At 47.8% G+C, this 24,840-nt stretch overlaps 1 protein-coding gene across 7 annotated transcripts in view; it reads left to right on the top strand.

Annotated features, from left to right (window-relative positions):
* vav1 (vav guanine nucleotide exchange factor 1) overlaps positions 1 to 24,840 on the top strand; it is a 63,368-nt gene that overhangs the window by 8,049 nt on the left and 30,479 nt on the right. For 5 of the 7 annotated variants that reach the window (XM_088301654.1, XM_088301649.1, XM_088301652.1 and 2 more), the window contains 8 exons: positions 114 to 265; positions 1,604 to 1,833; positions 3,909 to 4,014; positions 4,182 to 4,298; positions 15,644 to 15,760; positions 17,302 to 17,360; positions 17,461 to 17,526; positions 17,602 to 17,710. In XM_088301654.1, coding sequence (XP_088157780.1) covers positions 3,928 to 4,014; positions 4,182 to 4,298; positions 15,644 to 15,760; positions 17,302 to 17,360; positions 17,461 to 17,526; positions 17,602 to 17,710 — 555 coding nt within the window. In that variant the 5' untranslated portion in view covers positions 114 to 265; positions 1,604 to 1,833; positions 3,909 to 3,927. Of the gene's footprint in view, positions 1 to 113; positions 266 to 660; positions 1,834 to 3,908; positions 4,015 to 4,181; positions 4,299 to 15,643; positions 15,761 to 17,301; positions 17,361 to 17,460; positions 17,527 to 17,601; positions 17,711 to 24,840 lie in introns of those variants that run through there. The other 2 variants (XM_088301648.1, XM_088301653.1) reach the window with 2 other exon arrangements.

Below are 24,840 nucleotides of genomic sequence, written 5' to 3'. Positions count from 1 at the left end.
TTGCTCTAGTTTCTCACTTAATATTAATCAAATAATCAACACAACTGTGTTTAAAAAGAAAATAATGTGACTCATTGAAAGACAAAACCAGTGTTGTCATTTTGTATGCTCAGACCAAAGTAGAAGACACTCCATTTTGGTGAGACTGGGTGAAAGCGCACGTAAAGCAACAGAAGTGTACACCTTTCCGTCAGGTGTCACTGTAGCCCCTCTCCTCATCATCTGACACCAACAAGAAAGAAGTATGGTCAGGTGACAATGGAACGTAAGTAGTACGCGTTTTGGCCTCGGAGAAGGTCATCCACTTGTTATACACAAAGCAGTTATTTCATTCTTGCCACTAGGTGACAGTATTGTTCACGCTTTCCAAAAATGCGACTTTATTCACCTAGGATTACAAACATTTTCCAAAGAAAATGGGAAAATTTTATTTTGAAGGAAATTTTACATTGAAAAAAAACTAATTTATTGTCAGAAATTCCAGCTTTTGTTTCACAAAGAAATATTACTTTTTATTTTTAAAAAATCTGACTTTTTATCTATTCTCAGATTACAATTTTTTCCACAAAACATTTTAGTTTTCATCTCAAAGAAATGCTACATTTAATTTTGGACAGCAAATTTTACTTTATTCTCGAGTGATTTAATCTGTGCTTCTTTTTTTTTTTTTTACTTGAATTTTTATCATGGAAAAGTATTTTTTTTTTCTAAATATAACATCTTAAAATCACCAAAAATAACATGCAAAAATCTACATTTTACCCCCAAAAAGGTGAATATTTTCATAACATGGCAAAACAAAAATAAGAATAACTTACTGATATTACCCCTTTTCTACATGAAAACACAGCTTTTTATGTTAAAAAGATGTGACTAGTGTTGAACGTTTGTGGCTTTTTATCTTGGAAAAATTAACACCTATTCAAAAAATATTGCCACTTTTTATCCCTAATAAATAAGATTTATAAGGTATATAACTAAATGTTCATGACGGTGCCAATTTGCCCTTTAACTGATGAATATTTTCCCCCAAATATCTAATAGCTCTGCAACTTTTTTTTCTGGAATAAATACAACACTCACAAAAATGTGTAACTTTTTTTCTCAAAAATACATCTCCACAAAAAAATACAAATTTCCATCTGAAAAAAATACTACTTTTTGTCCTACGATTCGACTTTCTCCTACTAAAAATACAACTGCCGATAACTGACATTTTGTTTTAACGGAATCAGACCATTCTTGTAAAATTGCCACTTTCTACCTTGAAAAAAAATTATTTTCACTTGTATTACAGACAGCATGACATGTTTATGATGACAATGGTTGAATTGACTTTACTTCCTGTAAGCATCAGATGGTGAAATCATCACCTACACAATATAATGTGTCTTGATGCAAAATTCAACCTTAACAAAAACAACAATGTTAAGCCTAATAAAATCATGATTGTGGTGGCTGTCTGCTGTTCAGAACGACAGAGACCTCTGTAGGACAAAACAAAAACACTGCACTTGGGAAAAAAAGTATGCTGTTTTCAATTTGAGATACTTTCACTTCCTTTCTTCATTCTATGATTCTTACATCTTCATGGAAAGTTCAGTCTGTAAATTGGACGTCTGGCTTGGTCTGACAAACCAACTAACCCGTAACTCTGCTGCTGAAGTTGCCATGGCAACAGCCTGCATTTTGCGTGAACGTGACTGCGTGTCAGGAAAAAGGAAGTGTTGCGATCGCGATGAGCACCCACCACGGAACTGAGGCGGAACGACAGAACGTGACAATGAAGTCACAGACAAGAGTCGACCGTCCACGCCGAGCAACAGTCTGAAGGTGAGTTAGATGACTCCATACTATTCTGATTTGTTTCTGCGTTGACATTTGGCCATCTTTGGTGTGAGTGTGGCGTTTCATCAGAGCAAAAATGACCTTATGAACAAAAGTAGTGAGACAATCTACAGGAAGTGAAAGTAGAAGACAATCCGGAGTCTGTAGCGATAACTGCTTCCTTTTTCCGCATATGGGGGATGTTTGTATGAGTTGGCAATTGTCCATTTGGGAAGAACATAGATGCATTCAAGTTTTCAACATCATAAACCGATTTTTACGATTAATACTGGCGATCCTACACATGACGTGGGGAAAAAAATTTGCGCTGTTGTACTGTTTTACTTGAGATGACTAACACAGCACACCAATAACTGTCCCAGTACCAAAACTGACTTGTGAGTGGCAGTCTGGTGCGACAGGGCACCCAGATTGACGGGAGATACAATGAAGAAGAAAGAGAGTCGTTTTACTTTTCGCTGCGGTTAGGGACAGAGCCCGGACGCAAATAGCAAAAAGATTTTCCTATAGGACAACTGACTCTTAACATTTTTCTGGTTTCCTATATAAACTCTTTCAATGCCGGACATTCTTAAAAAAGAGAACCTCTTGACTTCCAGGCAATTTAAGGTTCACAGAATTATTTTTTTTTTTTTACTATTAAACTAGCGAGAAACTACCAAATGAAAATTTGACTTCTTTCTTTCATCGTGTGTGTGAGCGTTTGTGGATGTGTGTACATTATGTCATTGCTTCTACTTCTAAATTTAAATAATCTCTGCCATCTCTTCTCTTTTTTTCTGACACTCTTTGAGGTCAATTTATCAGATTTGACAATCACAAACCGCTTCTTACGGTTGCATTTCCAGAGGTCTGCCATGTTTTGGAATCTAACATAATGTCATTGATCGATATTGGTGTTGCGCTCTTCCAAAAGAAAACCAATGCTTCCATTTTCTGGCCAGTTTTAATATTTTTTTGTTTAACTTTCCGGATTAATGATCAAAACACAATTGGCCTTGTACGCCCATTCCCATTAAATAAAAAAAAAACAAAAATCTTTTTCTTTTTTTTTGCCAATTGACATTTAGGATACTCAAAGAGTTAATAGAGTCAAGTTACACAATCAGGATTCTGGATGTTATCAGTGAGTTAAAAATAAATAAATAACCGATCACTAATCCGATCAGAAAATGGCCTAATCTATCTAATCTATTTAAACAACCTTTTTTTCACTGTTCAGTTGAAACATGCTCTTCGCCCACAAATTACCAACATTTGTGTATATTTGGCGGCCGTTGAAATGCATTGGTAAAAAAAAAAAACAATAAAAAAAGCAATAAAACCGCCAAAATTCTGTACTGGTTGCCAGACAATCGTAGGGGCACAGAGCGACAAACACCCATTGGCGATCACACTCACATATAGGGGCAATTTTGAGTATCCAATCAACTTGCCATGCATGTTTTTGGATTGTGGGAGGAAGCATAACTACCCGGAGAAAACGCCCACAGGCGTGGGGAGAACATGCAAACTCCACATAGGAAGGCCGGCGCCTGAATCGATCCCATGACCTCTGCACTATGAGGCCATTGTGCTAACCAGTTGCCCACCGTGCCAGCCTGCTGAGAAAGCTTACATTATTAATGATGGCAGTAGAGAACGTCACCAAATGAAAGATTGCGTTTGCTGCAAGGTCTTATTTTGCAGATCCAGTCAGTGATGTCATTGATCCGATCGAACCAATCAGATTAAACTACCATAATCTAAAATTAAGCATTTTAGAAAAAGATGTGTATTTAAAAGAAACAAAACTCAAAATGAAATAAAAAGTAACTCGAATGAAAATCCCAAACTATTATAACCTTGCTCTAGGACAGTTCACAGCTGGTGTCAAAAAAGGGGGAGGATTGTGGTTGTAGCAGCCCGCACTGCGATGAGCAGCATTGACGAGAAGTAAAATGAGGTGGGGCGGGCGGGGTTAAGGGCGCTTCTGCAGCCAGCGGCGCTGTCTACATGGCAAAAATGACGAAATTCTGGAACAATTGATTGATTGATCGAGAGTGTGTGCTTGTTGTCAGGACATTTGCAAACCACAACATGGAGTTGTGGCGCCAGTGCGCAAAATGGCTGATTGAGTGCCGCGTTTTGCCGGAGACGCACCGCGTCACGTGGGACAGTGCGCAGGTGAAGCAACACTCGCTCATAATTCCATTATCTTAGCTTTTAGCTTCTGAAATGTAACTGTGTGTGCGTGTGTGTGTGTATGTGCGTGTGTGTGGGGGTGCGTGTGCGTGCGCGTGCGTGCGCGCGTGTGTGTGTTTTTTGTGTCTATGCGCGCGCGCGCATGCCAGGTTTGTGACCTAGCTCAGGCTCTGAGAGATGGCGTGCTGCTGTGCCAGCTTCTCAACAACCTGCTTCCTCTGGCTGTCAACCTGAGAGAGATCAACCTGCGCCCACAGATGTCCCAAGTAAGGCGTGTCCACTCAAAGGCTGTCAACACACACCTGTCTGATTGCGATTTTTGTTATAAACAAATGACACTAAACTTTTTCCAACTTTCATGTGGCTGTAGAAGTTTGAAACAAAAAAAATCTTTCCAAGAAAGATCCAAAGTAAAATCAAATAATAATAATAATAATAATACACCTACCTTGATTTAAAGTGCCACTGATACGTCCCAATAAAGTTCACGTGTTTTCCTCGGCTCGCCCAGACATTTTTGTGCTTTCTAGATGTTGTGCAGCGTCCAAATTCACTGGTGACATCCCCCAAAGGCCAAATATGCTGGCCACATGATATAAATTTCTCAACAGTACAAATTCACAAGGCTTTCAAATCTAGCCTTCAAATGTGGCCTTTCTGCCCATGGAGATGAGCATGAGCGAAGGCTGCTGTTTCGAAGTGTTACCAATTCCCTCCAACTTGACAAAGGCTCTAGTCCCAGAGAAAAAAATTGTATTAAAAAAAAAAAAGTTCAACCTTCGTTTTATTGGACAGTAACACATTTTCTATTTTCTACTTAAACATTTTGAAATAATTTATGTTGGTCTTATTTTTATTTTTTTTTACACAACAGCACTTGATCAGGGGTGTGTTGAATCTTTTTGAGTGTAGTAACTTCAATGGTAATTGCTTTTGAAGCATGACATTTCTCACAGACGATCCGAGGTCATGATAACGAAATACAATTCACAAAAATGACATGATATTGGCCTATCATTGTACTTGTGCAGATGTTTGTTTGTGCCAGAATTCACTGATTGGTACGGCAATTAAATAGATAAAAATGAGATTTGGATGGGAAAATAAAATGTGATATGATTCAATTGTCAACTAATAAATTAAAGGAAGACAAGATCCAAGAGAGCCAATTTTTCCCTAACAAGCTCAGTTTATATTTTTTGATCAGGAAACTGAAATTAGTTATCAATTTCTTTTTATCTATTCATTTTGGTGAAATTAAGAATAATGTGACAACTTGAAAATCACTTACCGTATTTTTGGACTCAAAAGACGCGCCGTGTCAAAGGGCGCAACACCTGTTGGGGGCGCTATTTCTGTATTTGTTACATAGATAGAACGCGCCGACTCATCGGGCGCTAACACAACCGACCAATCGAGCAGTCTCGCTGGCTGCTCAGTCGCGCTAGCGTGTTTTTAAAATGGCAGCGGGAGTTCAGTGGTACTTTATTTTAGCTTTTAACAACGTGCTGAAGTTGTCCTCATCCAAAAATGCACCAAGTCCTTGTCTTCTGTATCCAAGATAAACAACACGAGTCATTATCAGTCTGCCTCGCCATCTCGCTGCTTCGCCGTCTCGCTGCGGCGCAGCCCCTCAGATGGGATGCCGACACAATGCCGGTGTGAGCAAGTCACTTGTCAACAAACGATGTGCGGTCACGGTGTTACATCAAAACTAAAACTATCATCCCAAATCAACTGAAAAGCATAAAAGTGTAGGCCCAGCAAAATTCTGCCTCCCAGCCTACCATACATTTCCTTAGTTTACATGCATGCACACTAAAACAGACGATAGCATGGCTAGCTGTTTTGAAAAACGGCAACAGGAGCAAAACTGCGTTTGGTTGTATTTTATTTAACAAGGTACTCACATTAAGAGTTATCAGTCATCCACAAATCCTTCAAAATCATCGTCTTCCGTATCAGACAGAAATAGTTGGGCAAATTCTCCCTCAAACACGCCAGGTTCCCTCTCGTCATTGTCCGAGTCTGTGTCGCTGCTGAGCGGCTCCCCGGATGTAATGCCGGCTTTCGCGAAAGCTCTTGCAATAGAGCTAGCAGACACGTTCGTCCAAGCAGCTACAATCCACTCGCAAATTGTGGCATAACTTGCTCTTCGCTGTCTCCCAGCCTTTGTGAAGCTGTGTTCGCCCTCCGCCATCCATCGCTCCCACGCAGCACGCAACTTCACTTTGAACGCCCTGTTTATACTAATGTCGAGTGGTTGGAGTTCCTTTGTCAAGCCTCCCGGGATGATGGCAAGCTTTGAGTTCATATGCGTGACTTGACTTTTCACAGCGGCTGTCAGATGGGCACGCATGGAGTCACAGACCAACAGCGACGATAGGGGCATCGCGCTGCTTTGCACTGGGGGCGTGCCTTTGTGTTGTTTTGTCTCCCCTCTCCCGCCTGTTGTCATTCACACCCATCTCCCCTCTCACGTCCGCCTGTTGTCCACACCCATCGATCCCCTCTCACGCCCCCCTGCTGTCGTAAGCCACACCCGCCTTCTCTCTATATAAGCGGTGTGCAGGCAGTTGATGTTCGCCGTCAGCCCAGCGGCGCACTTGGTCGACGCAATGGGCGCTCCACCTCAAAGGGCGCCCTGGTTTTTTTGGACGGCTTTCCGGACTTTAAAGTGCGCCTTATGGGTCCAAAAATACGGTACTTTTAGTGAGGAATATGGCCACACCCCCTCTCCTCTCTCTCCCCCTGGTACAGTAGAGACACTAAAGTGACCGATCACAAACTCTCTTTTGAAAATCGTTGTACTTTCATTGCTTATAACGTCCAAAAATCAATTGGCACCAAAATCCATGTGGACATCCCTACCTATGATTAAACCTATCAAAAGGATTAACCTCTCCGTGGCTGATTTCAATAAGAATGAGGAACTGTGGAAGTGAGGAGAGGACGAGGCACACTGCTTCCTTGCTGATCATGGTTTTTTTTTCCTCGCTGGTACTTTTTGCTCGCTGAACATTGACAGTCCGAAGCGGCCCCAACTAAAAACACATGCCGCTCCGCGATGCGCACCGTTCAAGAAGACCACATCTAAGGTTCATTGATGAGAAGTATCCGAAATCGACGCCGACTCGTTGCGCGAGTATGACAGCTTCATGAATTGGCTGCAAGCGGTGGTGTAAATGAATGTGCATGAGTGGCAACAGCCAGATAGGGACTGGTTGCTAGATGTGGACGGGGTCCTTCGGTAGCCTTCGCGTCTGCTGATAACATCAGGCGTTATGATATATTTATGTATTATATTTCTTTGACTCCATGTTTGTCACCCCTGTTTGTTACATTTGTATGTTCTGAGTTACTAAGTGATAACAATTCAAAAATAATAAAGTAGTACATTTACTGCTACCTTTGCGAGGATCATCCTTTTTTTTCATTTTGGTGTCCTCTGCGTGCCTGTCGAAAACGTCACGTCAATGCTACGTTGCTTTGGGAATCAGACTGGTTAAGGGTCGGAGGGAAAATATGGAAATGTTTTATTAGGAAATATTTCACACTATATACAGACATTATATTCATACAATTTTGTAGCCTGAGTGAACCACTACATTGTTGCAAGTTTGGCAGAGAAATGTAAAAGTTCCACTGCTGTGCGGCAGCGGCTTGTTAAGGTGGATTCGTAAAAGCGCTGACAAGGGAAAATAGGTTGAGCAAGGATTTATTGTGACCGTTCAACAACAATCAGCAATCTCTATGGGGAATAGAATGTTTATCAATTTCGTATAAGAATATGGATATCTATGATTACTGTCGTCGGAGTGACGATAACGAAAAACGCTGGTGGAACAAACTCACACCAGGAAATCAAACGGGTAACAGAAAGCGCTTGCAATGCAAGGAGACCGAAAACGACAATTGCTTACCACCAAAGGATAAGATGAGTCCAAACACGACGAACGAGAACGAAAAGCGAGCCGAGGAATAGCTGAGTAAGAAATAACAAAAGAATACAAAATACACTAGACACGGAATAAACGAGGCAAAAACTATGGTAAAGATCATGAGCGAGAGCAACGTGGGATAATAATCCGACACGGATAGGTCCGTGTCGGTGGCTTAAGTAGCCCGTAATCAAAAGTCTTAATGCACGACAGCTGCGTGGATCGTGCACGCGTCTCTCCCGGCTGGGTGACGCACGACCTGGAACGAGCGCCGCAGGAACACGCCCACTCCGCTGCAACGACAACACTCGGATCGTGACAGTACCCCCCCCCCCCTCAATGGACGCCCCTTGGCGGACCACCTGGCTTTGACGGGTGAGCGTTGTGGTAGTCGCGGAGTAGAGATGGATCCATGATCCAGGAGCGGGGGACCTACTGACGTTCCTCCGGACCATAGCCCTCCCAGTCAACCAGGTACTGGACTCCCCTTCCCCTGCGCCTGGAGTCCAAGATCTCCCGCACCGTGTACACCGGGTCGCCGTCGATGATCCTCGGAGGTGGTGGCGGGGCGGTAGGCGGAACCAGAGGGCAGGTAGGAGCCGGCTTGATGAGCGAGACGTGGAAGACAGGATGAATCCTCATGGTGGGAGGCAGCTTTAGTCGGACGGAGACGGGGTTGATAATGGCCTCGACCTCAAACGGCCCCACGAAACGTGGCCCTAGCTTGCGGGACGACCCTGCCAGGTTGAGGTCGCGGGTCGACAGCCATACCTTGTCCCCGACCTTGTACACTGGAGCCGGACGCCGGCGACGATCCGCGATGCGCTGGTTGCGCTGCGCCGTGCGTGACAGAGCAGCCAGAGCCTCCTTCCAGGCCTGGTGAGCTCGCTTTAGGTGATGCTGCACCGATGGGACCTCTTCTGCGCCAGCCTGAGTCGGGAACAGCGGAGGTTGGTACCCGTAGGCCGTCATGAACGGGGACCGACCCGTAGCCGACGAGAGCAAGGTGTTGTGGGCGTATTCGACCCAAGGCAGGTGATCGGCCCAGGATGACGGCTGACCCAGACAGACACACCGGAGCGCCGCTTCGAGGTCCTGGTTAGCCCGCTCAGACTGGCCATTAGACTGTGGGTGCTAGGAGGTGAGCCGTTTCCAAGGCTGTCGGAAGCTTGGGTAGGGCGACAAAATGCGCGGCCTTGGAAAACCGGTCCACTATGGTGAGGATGACTGTGTGTCCACGTGAAACGGGCAGGCCAGTGACGAAATCCAAAGCGATGTTGGACCAGGGGCGTGCCGGGACTGGTAGCGGCCGGAGAAGACCCGCTGGGGACTGGTGCGATGACTTGCTGGCGGCGCAGGCGGGACAAGCCTGAATGTATGCGGTCACGTCGGTCTTGAGCGATGGCCACCAGAACCGTTGTCCGATCAGACCCAGGGAGCGACGTATGCCCGGATGACAGGCCAGCTTGGAGGCATGTCCCCATTGGATCACCTCTGCGCGGTGCTGCGTCGGCACGAATAGCCGGCCTGGGGGACAACCCGCTGGAGCTCCATTCTTCTCCTGGACCTCCCGGATCTGCTGCTCCACTTTCCACTGCAGACCTCCCACCAACCGATGGCTGGGCACCACGCTCGCCGGTCCTTCCTCTTCTTCCTAGGAGTCGTGGATGCGCGATAAGGCATCGGGCTTTGTGTTGCGGGCACCGGGGCGATACGTCAGGGTGTAGTTGAATCGGCTGAGGATCAGAGCCCATCGCGCCAACCGGGGATTGAGTCTCTTCATAAATCGTATGTACGACAGGTTCTTGTGGTCCGTGTAAATGATGAAGGGTTCCTCGGTGCCCTCCAGCCAGTGCCGCCACTCCTGCAGCGCCAGAACCACGGCCAAGAGTTCCCGGTTTCCCACGTCGTAATTCGCTCCAGCGGGGGAGAGGCGACGGGAGAAAAAGGCGCAGGGGTGGAGTCGCTGGTCGACCGGAGATCTCTGGGATAGGACGGCCCCCACTCCGGAATCAGAGGCATCCACCTCTACAACGAAAGGGAGATCACTATTAGGGTGGTGCAACACAGGCGCGTGAGTGAATGCTTTCTTTAGGCTTGAGAATGCCGCCTCGGCCGTACTGTCCCACGAGAACCGGGTCTTAATGGAGGTGAGGCGAGTGAGGGGCAACGCCTGACGACTATAATCTTTAATAAATCGTCGGTAGAAGTTGGCGAATCCTAGGAACCGCTGCAGTTGTTTCCGCGTAGCCGGTACCGGCCATTCTACGACTGCCCGGGTCTTGGCCGGGTCGGCCTTGAGTTGCCCGTTTTCCACTATAAAACCCAGAAAGGGAACTGACGTCTTATGGAATTCGCATTTTTCCGCTTTTACATACAGCTTATTTTCCAGGAGTCGTTGCAAAACTGAGCGAACGTGCTGATGATGCTCTCTTACGGAGCGGGAGAAAATGAGTATGTCGTCTAAATAAACAAAGCAGCACACGTTAAGCATGTCTCTGAGAACGTCATTAATGAGCGCCTGAAACACTGCAGGCGCGTTCGACAGACCGAAAGGCATGACCAAGTATTCGAAGTGCCCTAAAGGGGTTTTAAACGCGGTCTTCCATTCGTCGCCCTCTCTAATGCGGACCAAGTGATATGCACTACGAAGGTCCAGTTTGGAGAAGATAGTCGCGGATTGCAGAGGGGCAAACGCCGAGTCTAGCAAGGGCAATGGGTATCGGTTCTTTACGGTGATCGCGTTTAACTCCTTGTAGTCCACGCATGGACGGAGAGTCTTATCTTTCTTTTCGACAAAAAATAATCCGGCGCCAACCGGAGAGGTAGATGGTCTGATCAACCCCGCGGCCAAAGACTCGGTTATGTATTCCTTCATGGCCGCTTGTTCTGGTTGCGAGACCTTGTATAGTCGCACTGACGGTAGGACCGGATCTGGCTGTAAATCTATTGCGCAATCGTAAGGGCGGTGTGGCGGTAAGGATTTGGCGCTTTTCCTTACTGAACACGGCGCGGAGGTCATGGTAAATGTGAGGCACGTTATCGAGGTTGACCTCCGTTACCGGGGCTGCCCTGACCTGTAAGCCCTCTTCGGCGGATCGTAGGCAGTCCGCGTAGCAAAAGGGACTCCAATTCTGGATGGAGAGGCGACCCCAGTCAATGACCGGGTTGTGCGCTTTTAACCACGGAATTCCGAGAACGACCGGAGCTGCCCTAGCCGGCAGTCCTCAGGAAATTCAACCTGGACAGGAAGCTGCTGCTGGCCTTCTACCACTCGTCCATCGAGAGCCTGCTGACGTACTGTGTCTCCACCTGGTACAGCGGCTGCACTGAGGCGGACAGAGTGAGGCTCCAGAGGACAGTCAAAACAACGCAAAGGATTATTGGCTGCCCTCTCCCCTCACTGTCAGACATCTTCACCGCCCGGTGCCTCAGCGGGGCTCTCAACATCGTCAAAGACAATACCCACCCAAACTCCCACCTGTTCGCCCTGATGCCCTCTGGCAGGCGCTACAGATGCATCAAATCGAGGACCAATAGACTGAGAAACAGTTTCTTTCCAAGAGCCATCTCTATTCTGAACTCTCACACACACACACACGAGACCACCCTTACCTTGCAGAACAGCATTGTGATGTGTTTTTATATACCCTATTCAGTATTATTTTCCATTGCACTCTCTTATTTATCTAATTTATATATTTGTCTGTATTATTGTTGTATTGCACTGGAGAGGGGAGCTCTCTAATCTCGTTGCACTCTTGAGTACAATGACAATAAAGGGATTTCTAATTGTAATTCTTATTCTAAGAACAAAAAACGAGCGCTTTTCTATGTGGTTTCCTGACAGTTTTAAGGTAAGAGGTTCGGTTAATCGTCGGATGTCTGCCAAGAGGCGCCCGTCGAGGTCACACAGTTTCTCGGACCTATCGAGCTCTGTAACCGTGCAGCCGAGTCGAGAAACTAAGCCCGCATCGATGAAGCAATCGTCTGCCCCTGAATCGATCAACGTGCGAATCTTGATATGATTTCCCCCTCCACCTCTAGTCTTAGTAGGTTCCCGGAGCTGTCCTGTTCCTCCGCCGCGAGGGCGGGCTGCTTCTCACTGGAGCTGGTGGCCGCGGAAAGGTTGACCACGGACTCACAATGTTCCGGGCGACGAGGAGGCGATTCTCGGCGGGCGGACATCTCCGGATAAACCGCTACTCGATGACCCTGGAGACTACAGTAGAAGCACGCTCCCATACTGCGCCGACGCTGTCTCTCGCGGGAGCCCAAGCGGCTCGGCCCCGGCTGCATGGACTCGTCGGCGGGTGGATGTTCGGGAACCCGGAAACGTGGTGACCCTGTGCGGCGCTGCTCCCACCCTCGCTCTCGGCGACGCTGTAGCTGGCGAGACTCCAGGCGGCTTGCCCCCAGCTGCATGGGCTCAACGGCGGGTGGAGACTCTGGAAACCGGAAACTCGGTGGCTCGGTACTGCGCTGCTCCATCCCTCGCTCTCGGCGACGCTCTCGCAGACGGTTGTCGAGACGAATGGCCAGGGTGATGAGCTCCTCCAGCGTCTCGGCGTCGTCTCGAACCGCCAGCTCGTCCTTTAGGACCGGGTTCAGACCTCTCCGGAACACGGACCGCAGGGCGCAGTCGTCAATCCCACTTTCGGCGGCTCGGATGCGGAAGGCGATGGAGTAGTCAGCTACCGATCGCGGACCCTGGGTGCAGTCCAATAGCTCTGCTCCGGCCTCTTTTCTCCGAATAGGGTGGTGGAACACCCTCTGGAACTCCGCTAGGAACGTGGGGAACGAGGAGCGGACCTCCGGGCGTGCGTTGCTCACCGCCATGGCCCATGCACTCGCTTGACCAGTCAGGAGGCTCATCATAAACGCTACCTTAGAACTCTCGTGCGCATAAGTCAGGGGCTGCTGATCAAAGATCAGCCTACAATGGTGGATGAATGGACCGCAAAGGCCGGGTTCTCCGCCGTAGCGGTTGGGATGAGCCAAGCTAGGCTCCTTGAACGGGTAGACCGGAAACTGTGTTCCGGGAGGAAAAACGACCGGGTTGGGAACCGGAGTGACGGGGGGTACTGGGGAGCTCAAATGAGCATCTAAGCTCGTCAGTTTCTGTGCCAGTTGGCCGACCGCGTCGCGCAGGGTGGCGAGCTCGGTTGCCTGTTGGCCTACTAGGCGTCCTTGACTGGTCAGAGCGTGGATTATTTTCTCGGTGTCAGCTGAATCCATGGTCGGATTATTCTGTTAGGGCCGCTTTCCAGCCTGGAAAGCGGGGAAGGTGCATTCGTAAAAGCGCTGACAAGGGAAAATAGGTTGAGCAAGGATTTATTGTGACCGTTCAACAACAATCAGCAATCTTGATGGGGAATAGAATGTTTATCAATTTCGTATAAGAATATGGATATCTATGATTACTGTCGTCGGAGTGACGATAACGAAAAACGCTGGTGGAACAAACTCACACCAGGAAATCAAACGGGTAACAGAAAGCGCTTGCAATGCAAGGAGACCGAAAACGACAATTGCTTACCACCAAAGGATAAGATGAGTCCAAACACGACGAACGAGAACGAAAAGCGAGCCGAGGAATAGCTGAGTAAGTAATAACAAAAGAATACACAATACACTCGACACGGAATAATCGAGGCAAAAACTATGGCAAAGATCATGAGCGAGAGCAACGTGGGATAATATAATCCGACACGGATAGGTCCGTGTCGGTGGCTTAAGTAGCCCGTAATCAAAAGTCTTAATGCACGACAGCTGCGTGGATCGTGCACGCGTCTCTCCCGGCCGGGTGACGCACGACCTGGAACGAGCGCCGCAGGAACACGCCCACTCCGCTGCAACAACAACACACGGATCGTGACACGGCTTCTCGGGGCATAGGCGGAAGTGACGTGGAGCTGACGCGCCAACGTGGCGGTCATGCGGTTATTTTGTTTTATTTTTGTGTTTAGCGAATCAAAATATGCAAATAGAACGGCCAGGGGTAAAAACAAACACAGAGGCAAAGAAATATATTTGAAAAATACGTGTTAAAGCGTGATGCCATCTGTATCGGTAGTTAGGACACTTAACATACATAACAGATGATGCCACTCGGGAGTGCATACTTTGACACACACTGGAATGCACACACACTCACACTCATGATCTTACACCACAACGGAGACACTTCCAGACACAGTGAGTTACTCGTCTATTATGTGGCAGCGACATGCCATTATTAACACCAATGTGTCAGTTACGACTCAGCATTTCCTCTTTTCTCAAGTGACACTTCGCACTCATCTTAACACACACACACAGAAAACACACAGGAAGTTATGCAAAATGTCATTTGTCATGCCCTGCCCACCGTCAGCATGTGGGTAGCACTGCATGGCCCTCACTGCGGTTATTTTTGTGGTTCCTATTATTCGTATTGCTTCTTTCACTGCCTCGTTCGTGTCTCATTTCTCATGCGCTGCACTTTTTAATTGTCTGTCCGACTCCATGTTAGTTTCCTTGAACATTCTATGTTTGACGACTCTAGTGCAGTATCTTTCCAACAAAGCTAATGACGTACAGGTATCAGAGTTTATTTATGATGGAATGTTTTTCATCCAGCCCTTCACATTCTAAAGCACCTTTTGTTTTGCACTTTCCTCTTTAACCTAGCCTGAAAATGTCAGCTTTACAGGTGTCACATCCACTCTGTAGGTGCTAAACTGGTATTTTTTAAAAAGTCACATTCTTACATAGTCATTTCTAGTTACAAACTGTCCCTTGGCTGCTATATTGTTGTTTTTTTTTGTTTGTGTGTTTTTTTGTGAACCAATTCGCAACAAAACAAACAAGTCAGACTGTCACTTTTGAAAGTAAAAAAAAAAATTAGCGTCACTGTATGACGCAGATACACAAAATTAGGGTGCAACTCCAAATTTATGATATGAAGAATTAAATTTTTTTTATAAAAAACAGGATAGAAAAATAATATATCATGTATACCAAACCAGACAAAATAATGCATTCACAATGATAAAAACAAAAAAAACATTTCCAGTTTTACACATTTTCTTCCATTGTTTTTGTGCTGGCATTTTGCCAAAATTCTTATCTTGTTATTGTGTGGTTATATCTGGTAGAACACTATGTAGTAGTATTTTTCTGATTTCTGCCTTTGTTCAGTAAAAAGTGAATTAAAATATATATATACTTTATTCTTGTTATATTGTGCTTTTTATTCTCTAAAGGTCAGATTTATTATCTGAAAATAGGACTAGATTCTCAAAAATAGAATTTTTGTTGCTCTAAAACAACAACTCTATTGCTGGTTTTGGCATTTTTTCCCTCATAATTGACATGACAAGCCGAGATCCCCCCCTAATCTTTGCCTTTGATTCAAAAGCTGTGCTGAGCTCAAATCCAGCATGATGCAACACTTTCATCTATTGGCATCTCTTCGTCATTGCAGTTATGCTGAAGCGTGAATATCACAGACAGGCCGGCCACTCCTACCTTTTAAAAAACATACTTGAGGTTTAGTTATATAGGCGTATGAATGAATGGAAAGCCAAGGTACTAACTTTGCTTTCTCTTTAAACTGCAACGTAAACTTCAGCTTCACAGATTTGTAATGATCAAATGCATTTGTAACGCGGTGCCCTTCTGTCCAGTTCCTGTGCCTGAAGAATATCCGGACCTTCTTGGGCATTTGTCAGAACAAGTTCCAGCTGAAGAAGAGCGAGCTGTTTGAAGCCTTTGACCTGTTCGACGTGCGCGACTTCGCCAAGGTAAATAGGCAGCACTCGATAAGTCCACACCAAACACCAGGCTTGGCCTCGCCACTCCAAACAGGAAAGTGGCGCCACCATGGGTGGAGCTTATGTCCGGCGTGGCCACCCCTGTGTTTAATTTGTACTGTAATTATTATTATTATTATATTTTTTTAATTTGATGGAATTGTACTTATACATTAATTGCATATGTATTTATCGATTTACATTTTTTATTAATTTAATGGCTGGATTTACAAATGGATTTTTCTATGGGATTAATAATGGCATTTTTTAGGCCAATTAATTTTAATGTATATTTTAAAATGTAATTAATAATGACAGTTTTATAGTTTTTTAGTTCCATTATGACTCAAATGTTTTTCCTGAATACATCGGATTTTTTGTATGGAGAAAAGAACTTCCTAATTTTTTTCTTCAATTATTTAATTACCTTTCTAGTTGTTTGATTGATGTTTTTCTTTATTAGATTATTTGATTTGATGATTAATTATATAATGTTTTTTTGTTAACACTTTATTCGAAGTTTTCCATAAGACTGTCATAAGACTGTCTTAATTATGAAATGACACCTGTCATGACTATGAATAAATCCTTATGACAGATGTTATTAAGTGTCATTTAGTAAATTCTGTCACTTTTGATGAAAAGTTGGGGGTTAGGGGTTAGGTTTAGCGTGGGTTAGGGTTAGGGCAGGTGTGGGCAAACTACGGCCTGCGGGCCCCATGCGGCCTGTTAAACGTTTTAATCCAGCCCGCCGAATTTGAAAAAAATTAAATGAATAAACCTTGTTAATGTTTTATTTTCTAAATACCGTGGTGTGTCAAGGACAGATATTTTGTTGTTACGCTTTTGGTCATTTTCATTAAAAATTAAATGTATTTTTTTTCTCAGATGAGGTGAGGTTACCAAAACACTCCATCCATCGGCTCCTGGTGTGGCCCCTCTGTCAGATTTTAGGATTCATTCATGTTCATGACAGATGTCATGTCATGATTTTGACGGCTTATGACTGTCTTATGAACAAACGTCAAATTAAGTGTTACGTTTTTTTTTTTAAGAAATGTATTGTCTTTTTAGTTACTTTACTGTGTATTTTAAAAGCAGGGTTTGTATCAAATGATGTATGGTATATCTCAATGATTTTTAGTGAAGTCAAAACCAATTTGCAATTTTAATTTTTTTTAGCTAGAAAAATGAAGTCGACGGCCATGATTTGACTTGGCGGACCACATAAAATGATGTGGCCAACAGGGTCCTGCCCCCAGGCTTTGTCTTTGTGTCTTTATTTAAATAATTTTTTTTTTTAATAAATGTTCTTGCTTATGCCATAAGTAATTAAAAATCAACTCTGACAACAGAAACAAACGCTTAATATTGTTTGAGAGGTGATAAATGTGATTGTGTTTCAAAATACGTGTACTTTTTCCATAAATGACTGAGCGACGTGTTTGGTTTAAGTTTGCGTTGCATATTTAATTGTTAATGTAATGCTATTAGCATTAAATATATTTAATTTTGTGTCCATTGTGCAACAGGTGCTTAGCACTTTGTCCATCCTGTCTCACTCGCCCGTTGCTACACAACGAGGATTCCAGTGAGTTCATCTTTATTTAAAAAAATAAATCATAATGAATATATCCATACAGTATGTACTATATGTTGCATGTTCTAATGTTATTAATACTGTTCTGCAGGCCTTTCCCTCTTGGAGTAGACATTTCTGATGACGACATCTACAATGGCCTGTCCGACCAAATCGAGTAAGCAAACACTTCAGTAAGGGCATGAAAGAAATCAACTATGTGTATGAAATCTGAATCGACGGTGATCAACAGCGACACGCTAGATGAAGCAGACGATTTGTACGACTGCGTGGATGACGAGGAGGCAGAAGGTGATGAAATCTATGAAGACTTGATGCGGACGGTCGAGCAACCCAAAATTGTGAGTGTATTCGTCTATCAGTTTTTACATGCTCTATCTACCAATCGCTCACACTCATACTTAGGGGAAATTTAGAGTGTTCAATCGACCTGCCATGCATATTTTTGGAATGTGGGAGGAAACCGGAGTACCCGGAGGAAACCCACGCAGGCATGGGGAGAACATGCAAAGTCCACACAGGAAGGCAGGAGCCGGGATCAAACTCACGACCACTGCTGTCTCTCACTGTGAGGCCATCGTTCTAACCAGTCGGGCCACCGTGCCGCCCCAACACAATACAATACAACTTTATTTATATAGCACATTTGACAAAAGCTAGTGCTGTAACAAAAATTATGATTTATTTTTTTCAAACAATAACAATTAACTCATTGGAATCCTCTATGTGTAGCAATGGGCAAGTGAGACAGGATGGACAAAGTGCTAAGAACCTGTTGCACAACGGACACAAAAATAAATATATTTAAAATTATGTACATATTCACCATGTGCCTGCCCATTAAACTATTTATTACTTAGATTTCCAACCTACTTAAAGATGTAATCATCTGTCGACTTGGCGGCCTGCCTTCTTAGCTTATTACCTACTTGGCTACTTAGTGACTTGTAGCTACCAAGGTTATTATGCACAGCATCGATCGAAACCCTCTGTATAGCTGCCTAAATGTCCATCATTCCATCTTTTTTATCTTGCACATTGTCAGGATTGCCTTACGGCAAGGAGGAGGTGGACCCAATAGGCGAGGAGGCAGGGAGGTGGATAGGGTTAAGGGAATTTATTAACTGGATCAAACAAAGACAAACAACGTGGCAGGGTGCAAAATAACAAGGCAAACTAAACGTGACTAATTTGGAACAAGGACAAAGAACACAACGAGACGGGAACAAACTAAGCGGGAGGTACGAAAAGGGACGGGAAGAGGTGACCAGAGCTGGGGGCATGAACGAGAGCGTGAGCGGGAGCAAGAGCGGGAACGATGACAAGAGCATGAACAGGAACAAGACGTGGTCGTGACAGTCCGTAGGTAGCGGCAAGAAGGAACAATGTCTGGGAGGTTTAAGTAGTCCGAGTAATTAGGGGAGCAGATGGGAATCAGGTGCGTGATGAGGGTAACGGGGAACAGGTGCGTGGCTGGTGAGGACGAGTGCTGAGGGGAAACGCTATCACAGCTGACAAAACAATAACAGAAAGCACATGGCAGGAAGGAGGGAAGAAAATTACAACACAAACACTGACATGCCCGACGCGGGTCATGACACACATAAGAAATACCACATATCTTAAAAGAAAACTAATACGAATAAAAACTACAAAGGAGATTTTTCAGAAAAAAAATAAAATTGACACACTAACGCTAAAAATGCATTACAAGTAACTGAATTGGAAAAGTCAAACCAGTTCAAATGTATTTATATAGCCCTCAATCACAATAAAGTCTTCACATGCCCACAGTCGACATCCCCTGATCTTAACCCTCTGGAGGGCAAGGAAAAATTCAAAAGCCCATCTGCAGAAAATCGAGAAACCTTGAGAAGGAACCACAGATAGGGGAATCCCCCTTCCAAGATGATCAGGCTGCAATGGATACCGAGTGGGCACCATTTAATGCACAATATGATGCAATACAATGTTAGTTGAAATAATCAGTCAATTAAATGGAGCGCTGCAGGAAGATGACTTCAGTGGAGTGGGTCCTTGCCCAGTTGAGCAAAGCCGTAATCTCCGTAGCAGCGCCTACGAGGATGTGGTCAGCCTCCGATCGTACAAATAATTCAACTAAATGCTGAATTATGTAAATAAGGAAATCAGATGAAGCGCTGCAGGAAGACTACTTTGGTGGAGCAGGTCCCTGCCCAGTTGGTCAATGCCGTAAACTCCATAAGAGGTCACCATAACCTAATTCCCAAGCCGGGGAAGAGAGGGCAGAAAAAAGAATAAAAGTAGTAAACAGCCCGACAAACAATTCACCTGGATTTTAAAGTATAAAAATAAGTAGATCAGATGAAGTGCTGCAGGAAGATTACTTTGGTGGAGCAGGTCCCTGCCCACTTGATCAATGCCTTAACCTCCACAGCGGGTCAACTAGTTCCCCAGCCAGGGAAGACAGGGCAGAAAAGAGACTAGCAGTGCTAAGATCGAGTAAGAGTAATATTGATGAGATGTCGGCGTCCATAGCTAGAAGATCATTAGTCACTAGTCTCAGTAGAGTGGTTGTCTCCAAATTCTGATTGAAGAAGTTCAAATTGATTATTAGCAGCCATGTTTTCATGGTCCGTTTCCGTTATGTCTTGTTTTTGTTTACGTTTGCTCAACGGGCGTGGGGGCGTTCCCTTCCAGCGCGTGTTGTGTTGGCTGGAGAGACGCGCCCACCAGCCACGCACCTGTTACTCGTTGACTCCTTGATCACCTCGCTGCTGGAGAGACGCGCCCACCTGCCCCGCACCTGTTACTCATTGACTCATTTAATTGTCACTATTTAAATGCCCCGGGCTGACTATTCGGGGTCGGTGCATTGCCCTTGCTCTGCCCGTTTTGGATGCCACTGTTACTCTCTGTTCCTCGTTCATGCTCATTGTTCATGTTGCCTTGTCACGGTTGCTTGTTCCTGTCCCTATGTCCTAGTCAAGTTTAGTTCTGCCCAACCGCGTTTTTTGTTAGTCATCGTTTGTTTTGCACTTTGTCGCGTTTGTTTATTCCAAGTACCTTGTTTGCCTTTCGGTTTGTTTTGTTAATTAAATTCCCTTTAAGTTACCCTTGCCTGGCTTCCCTGCATTTTGGGTCCTCCACTACCACCTCCACCCGCCGATCCTAACAGAATGCACCGACCAAACGTGGACCCAGCGGGAGGCTCACGGCTACGTCGATGACGCCACCGCTCGGACTACAACCCTCCTCAGCCTGCCGACCAACCCCGTACCCTTCTTGTAGGTTCTGCTTTTCGTTCTTCGTTTGTCTCTCCCTCTTCGTCTTGTTATGACTCACAGCACCATGCCATTTCACCCCCTCACGTTTTGGTTGATTCGGATTTTGAGGATGATTTTGAATATATACATAACCTTTTAGACGCCCAGCGCAACACGGATTCTGTTAGGCCAAGTCACTTTCCTTCCCCTGAACAACCTTTTTCTTTTGAGTTTTTTGAGTCCACCCCTGACTCCCGTCCAAGTCAAGGATCTGCCACCGGCCGAAGAAACAACCACATTACAACGCGCGCTTCACTCCCTGAGTCACGTGAATCACAGCCACTTCGTTCACCTCGTCCACCGTCGGTTTCTGCACCTTATCAGGTCCCAATTGTGTTTAATAGTTCACGCTCACCAGCACCGGTAGTCTCGGTTCCTGGTGTCTCTTGTTCCCCTAAATCCCTTCGTGGCAGGCTGGGAGGGATCAGGTTCCCGGCTCCATGTCAGCTGCAGCAACCCATACCGGCTCCACGTCAGCTACAGCAACCCATGCCGCCTCCACGCCAGCTGCAGCAACCCATGCCGCCTCCACGCCAGCTGCAGCAACCCATGCCGCCTCCACGTCCGCTGCAGCAACCCATGCCGCCTCCACGTCAGCTGCAGAAACCCATGCCGCCTCCACGTCCGCTGCAGCAACCCATGCCGCCTCCACGTCAGCTGCAGCAACCCATGCCCCTCCAAGTCAGCTGCAGCCTCCAGTGCCGGCCCCTCATCAGCTGCACCCTCCAGAGCCGGCGCCTCACCAGCTGCAGCCTCCAGTGCCGGCGCCTCGCCAGCTGCTGAGCCCCGTTCCGGCTCCTCGCCAGCTCCAGAGTCCCGTTCCGGCTCCTCGCCAACTCCAGAGTCCCGTTCCAGTTCCTCACCAGCTCCAGAGTCCCGTTCCGGTTCCTCGCCGGCTCCAGAGTCCCGTTCCGGCTCCTCGCCGGCTCCAGAGTCCCGTTCCGGTTCCTCGCCAGCTCCAGAGTCCCGTTCCGGCTCCTCGCGAGCTCCCGAGTCCCGTCCCATCCCAGCTCCTCGCGAGCTCCCGAGTCCCGTCCCGGCTCCTCGCGAGCTCCCGAGTCCCGTCCCGGCTCCTCGCAAGCTCCCGAGTCCCGTCCCGGCTCCTCGCGAGCTGCCGAGTCCCGTCCCGGCTCCTCGCGAGCTGCCGAGTCCCGTCCCGGCTCCTCGCGAGCTGCGGAGCCCCGTCCCGGCTCCTCGCGAGCTGCCGAGCCCCGTCCCGGCTCCTCGCGAGCTGCAGAGCCCCGTCCCGGCTCCTCGCCAGCTGCAGAGCCCCGGCCCGGCTCCTCGCCAGCTGCAGAGCCCCGGCCCGGCTCCTCGCCAGCTGCAGAGCCCCGTCCCGGCTCCTCGCCAGCTGCCGAGCCCCGTCCCGGCGCCTCGCCAGCTGCAGAGCCCCGTCCCGGCGCCTCGCCAGCTGCCGAACCCCGTCCCGGCGCCTCGCCAGCTGCAGAGCCCCGTCCCGGCGCCTCGCCAGCTGCAGAGCCCCGTCCCGGCGCCTCGCCAGCTGTAGAGCTCCGTCCCGGCGCCTCGCCAGCCGCAGAGGCCCGTCCCGGCTCCTCGCCAGCCGCAGCGCCTAGTTCCGGCTCCTCGCCAGCTGCTGCGTCCAGTTCTGGAGGAACACGTTCTGCGTCCGCCCCAAGTCCATGTTCCGGCAGAGCACGTCCTGCGTCCGCCCCAAGTCCATGTTCCGGTGGAGCACGTCCTGCGTCCGCCCCAAGTCCATGTTCCGACGGAGCATGTTCTGCGTCCGCCCCTAGTCCATGTTCCGGCGGAGCACGCTGTGCGTCCGCCCCAAGTCCATGTTCCGGCGGAGCACGCTCTGCGTCCGCCCCAAGTCCCTGTCTCTGCTGCGCCCGGCCCGCCGCCGCTCCAAGTCCCGTCCTCTGCTGCCCCCGGCCCTCCGCCGCTCCAAGTCCATGTTCCGGCGGAGCACGTCCTGCATCCGCTTCTAGTCCAATTTCCGGCGGAGCACGTCCTGCGTCCGCCCCTAGTCCATGTTCCGGCGGAGCACGTCCTGCGTCCTCCACAAGTCCATGTTCCGGCGGACCACGTCCTGCGTCCGCCCCAAGTCCATGTTCCGGCGGAGCACATCCTGCATCCGCCCCAAGTCCATGTTCCGGCGGAGCACGTCCTGCGTCCGCCCCAAGTCCATGTTCCGGCGGAGCACGTCCTGCGTCCGCCCCTAGTCCATGTTCCGGCGGAGCACGCTCTGCGTCCGCCCCAAGTCCATGTTCCGGCGGAGCACGCCCTGCGTCCGCCCCAAGTCCATGTTCCGGCGGGGCACGTTCTGCGTCCGCCCCAAGTCCATGTTCAGGCGGAGCACGTCCGGCGTCCGCCCCAAGTCCACGTTCCGGCGGAGCACGTCCTGCGTCCGTCCCAAGTTCCTTTTCTGGCTGCGCCCGGTCCGCCGCCCCTCCAAGTCCCTGTCTCTGCTGCACCAGGCCCGCCGCTGCGCCAAGTCCCTGTCTTTGCTGCGCCCGGCCCGCCGCTGCTCCAAGTCCCTGTCTCGGCTGTGCCCGGCCCGCCGCCGCTCCAAGTCCCTGCCTCTGCGGCGCCCGACGACCCGCTGCCGCCTCTCGTCTCTGCCCCGGCGGCGCCCGACGACCCGCCGCCGCGTCTCGTCTCTGCCTCGGCGGCGATCGACGATCCGCCGCCGCCTCTCGTCTATGCCTCGGCGGCGTCCGACGACCCGCCGCCGGTTCTCGTCTCTGCCTCGCCCTCCAGGCGGCTGGACTCGCTGGTCTGGCCTCCCGGACGTCCGCCTGAATGGCCACGGCTGGACTCGCTGGTCTGGCCTCCCGGACATCCGCCTGAATGGCCACGGCTGGACTCGCTGGGCTGGCCTCCCGGAGACACGCCTTAATGGCCACGACTGGACGCGCTGGTCTTGCCTCCCGGATGCCCGCCGGAATGGCCACGGCTGGACTCGCTGGTCCCGCCTTCCGGCCCCCTTGCACCCACCCTCCTTTTGGACGTTTTTTCCTTTTTGTTTACGTTTTGGGACGTCTGGGATCCGGCCTTTAAGGGGGGGGTACTGTCATGGGCCGTTTCCGTTATGTCTTGTTTTTGTTTACGTTTGCTCAACGGGCGTGGGGGCGTTCCCTTCCAGCGCGTGTCGTGTTGGCTGGAGAGACGTGCTCACCAGCCACGCACCTGTTACTCGTTGACTCCTTGATCACCTCGCTGCTGGAGAGACGCTCCCACCTGCCCCGCACCTGTTACTCGTTGACTCATTTAATTGTCACTATTTAAATGCCCCGGGCTGACTATTCGGGGTCGGTGCATTGCCCTTGCTTTGCCCGTTTTGGATGCCACTGTTACTCTCTGTTCCTCGTTCATGCTCATTGTTCATGTTGCCTTGTCACGGTTGCTTGTTCCTGTCCCTATGTCCTAGTCAAGTTTAGTTCTGCCCAACCGCGTTTTTTGTTAATCATCGTTTGTTTTGCACTTTATCACGTTTGTTTATTACAAGTACCTTGTTTGCCTTTCGGTTTGTTTTGTTAATTAAATTCCCTTTAAGTTACCCTTGCCTGGCTTCCCTGCATTTTGGGTCATCCTCTACCTCCACCCCGCGAGCATAACACATGTATTCATTAAGTACTTGCGCTACAACATTTTCAAGAGTTTTCACAATAAACGGGAGATTTGAAACCAAACCCTATAATTTCTAAGACTCTGTGGGTCAAGGTTTGGCCACTTAAGTAGGGGTCAAATAACAGCGATCCTCAAAGCTGCTGGCACTCTGCCCATGGTGAGGGATAAATTAATTAGATTTACGACAGTGAGTCCGAGTATTTTGATAAATTTGCCAGCAAGCATATCGAGCACACAACCTTTTAGTTTTGCTGCACTAATCAGTTTTGTTAGTCTTTAAAGAGATCTTTTTTTAAAATGAAATAAGGTTGTCAGACAGTTATCATCTGAAATGCCCCTTATTAACATCAGTAATTGCAGAATTCAAGGGGGTTTTAGCAACAGTGTCCTTAATCTCGTCCCGAATGCGCTCACTCTCCTTTGTAAAAAATTACATGAATTGTGAGCTGAATAGGAAGAGCTATTGGAGGTCGGCTGCTGTTGTGTTAGCATTGGCACAGTATCAAATAAATATATGGAATTGTGTTTATGTAAGACAATTAATCTAAATGATTAGTTTTGGCTGAATCAAGTGC

Source organism: Idiotropiscis lumnitzeri, chromosome 8 (genome assembly GCF_059441095.1).
Source record: "Idiotropiscis lumnitzeri isolate Australia: NSW breed Sydney's pygmy pipehorse chromosome 8, RoL_Ilum_1.0, whole genome shotgun sequence".
NCBI classification, from domain to species: Eukaryota; Metazoa; Chordata; class Actinopteri; order Syngnathiformes; family Syngnathidae; genus Idiotropiscis; species Idiotropiscis lumnitzeri.
The sequence above is the reverse complement of the archived record's forward strand: the minus strand, read 5'-3'. Positions and strand labels throughout refer to the sequence as shown.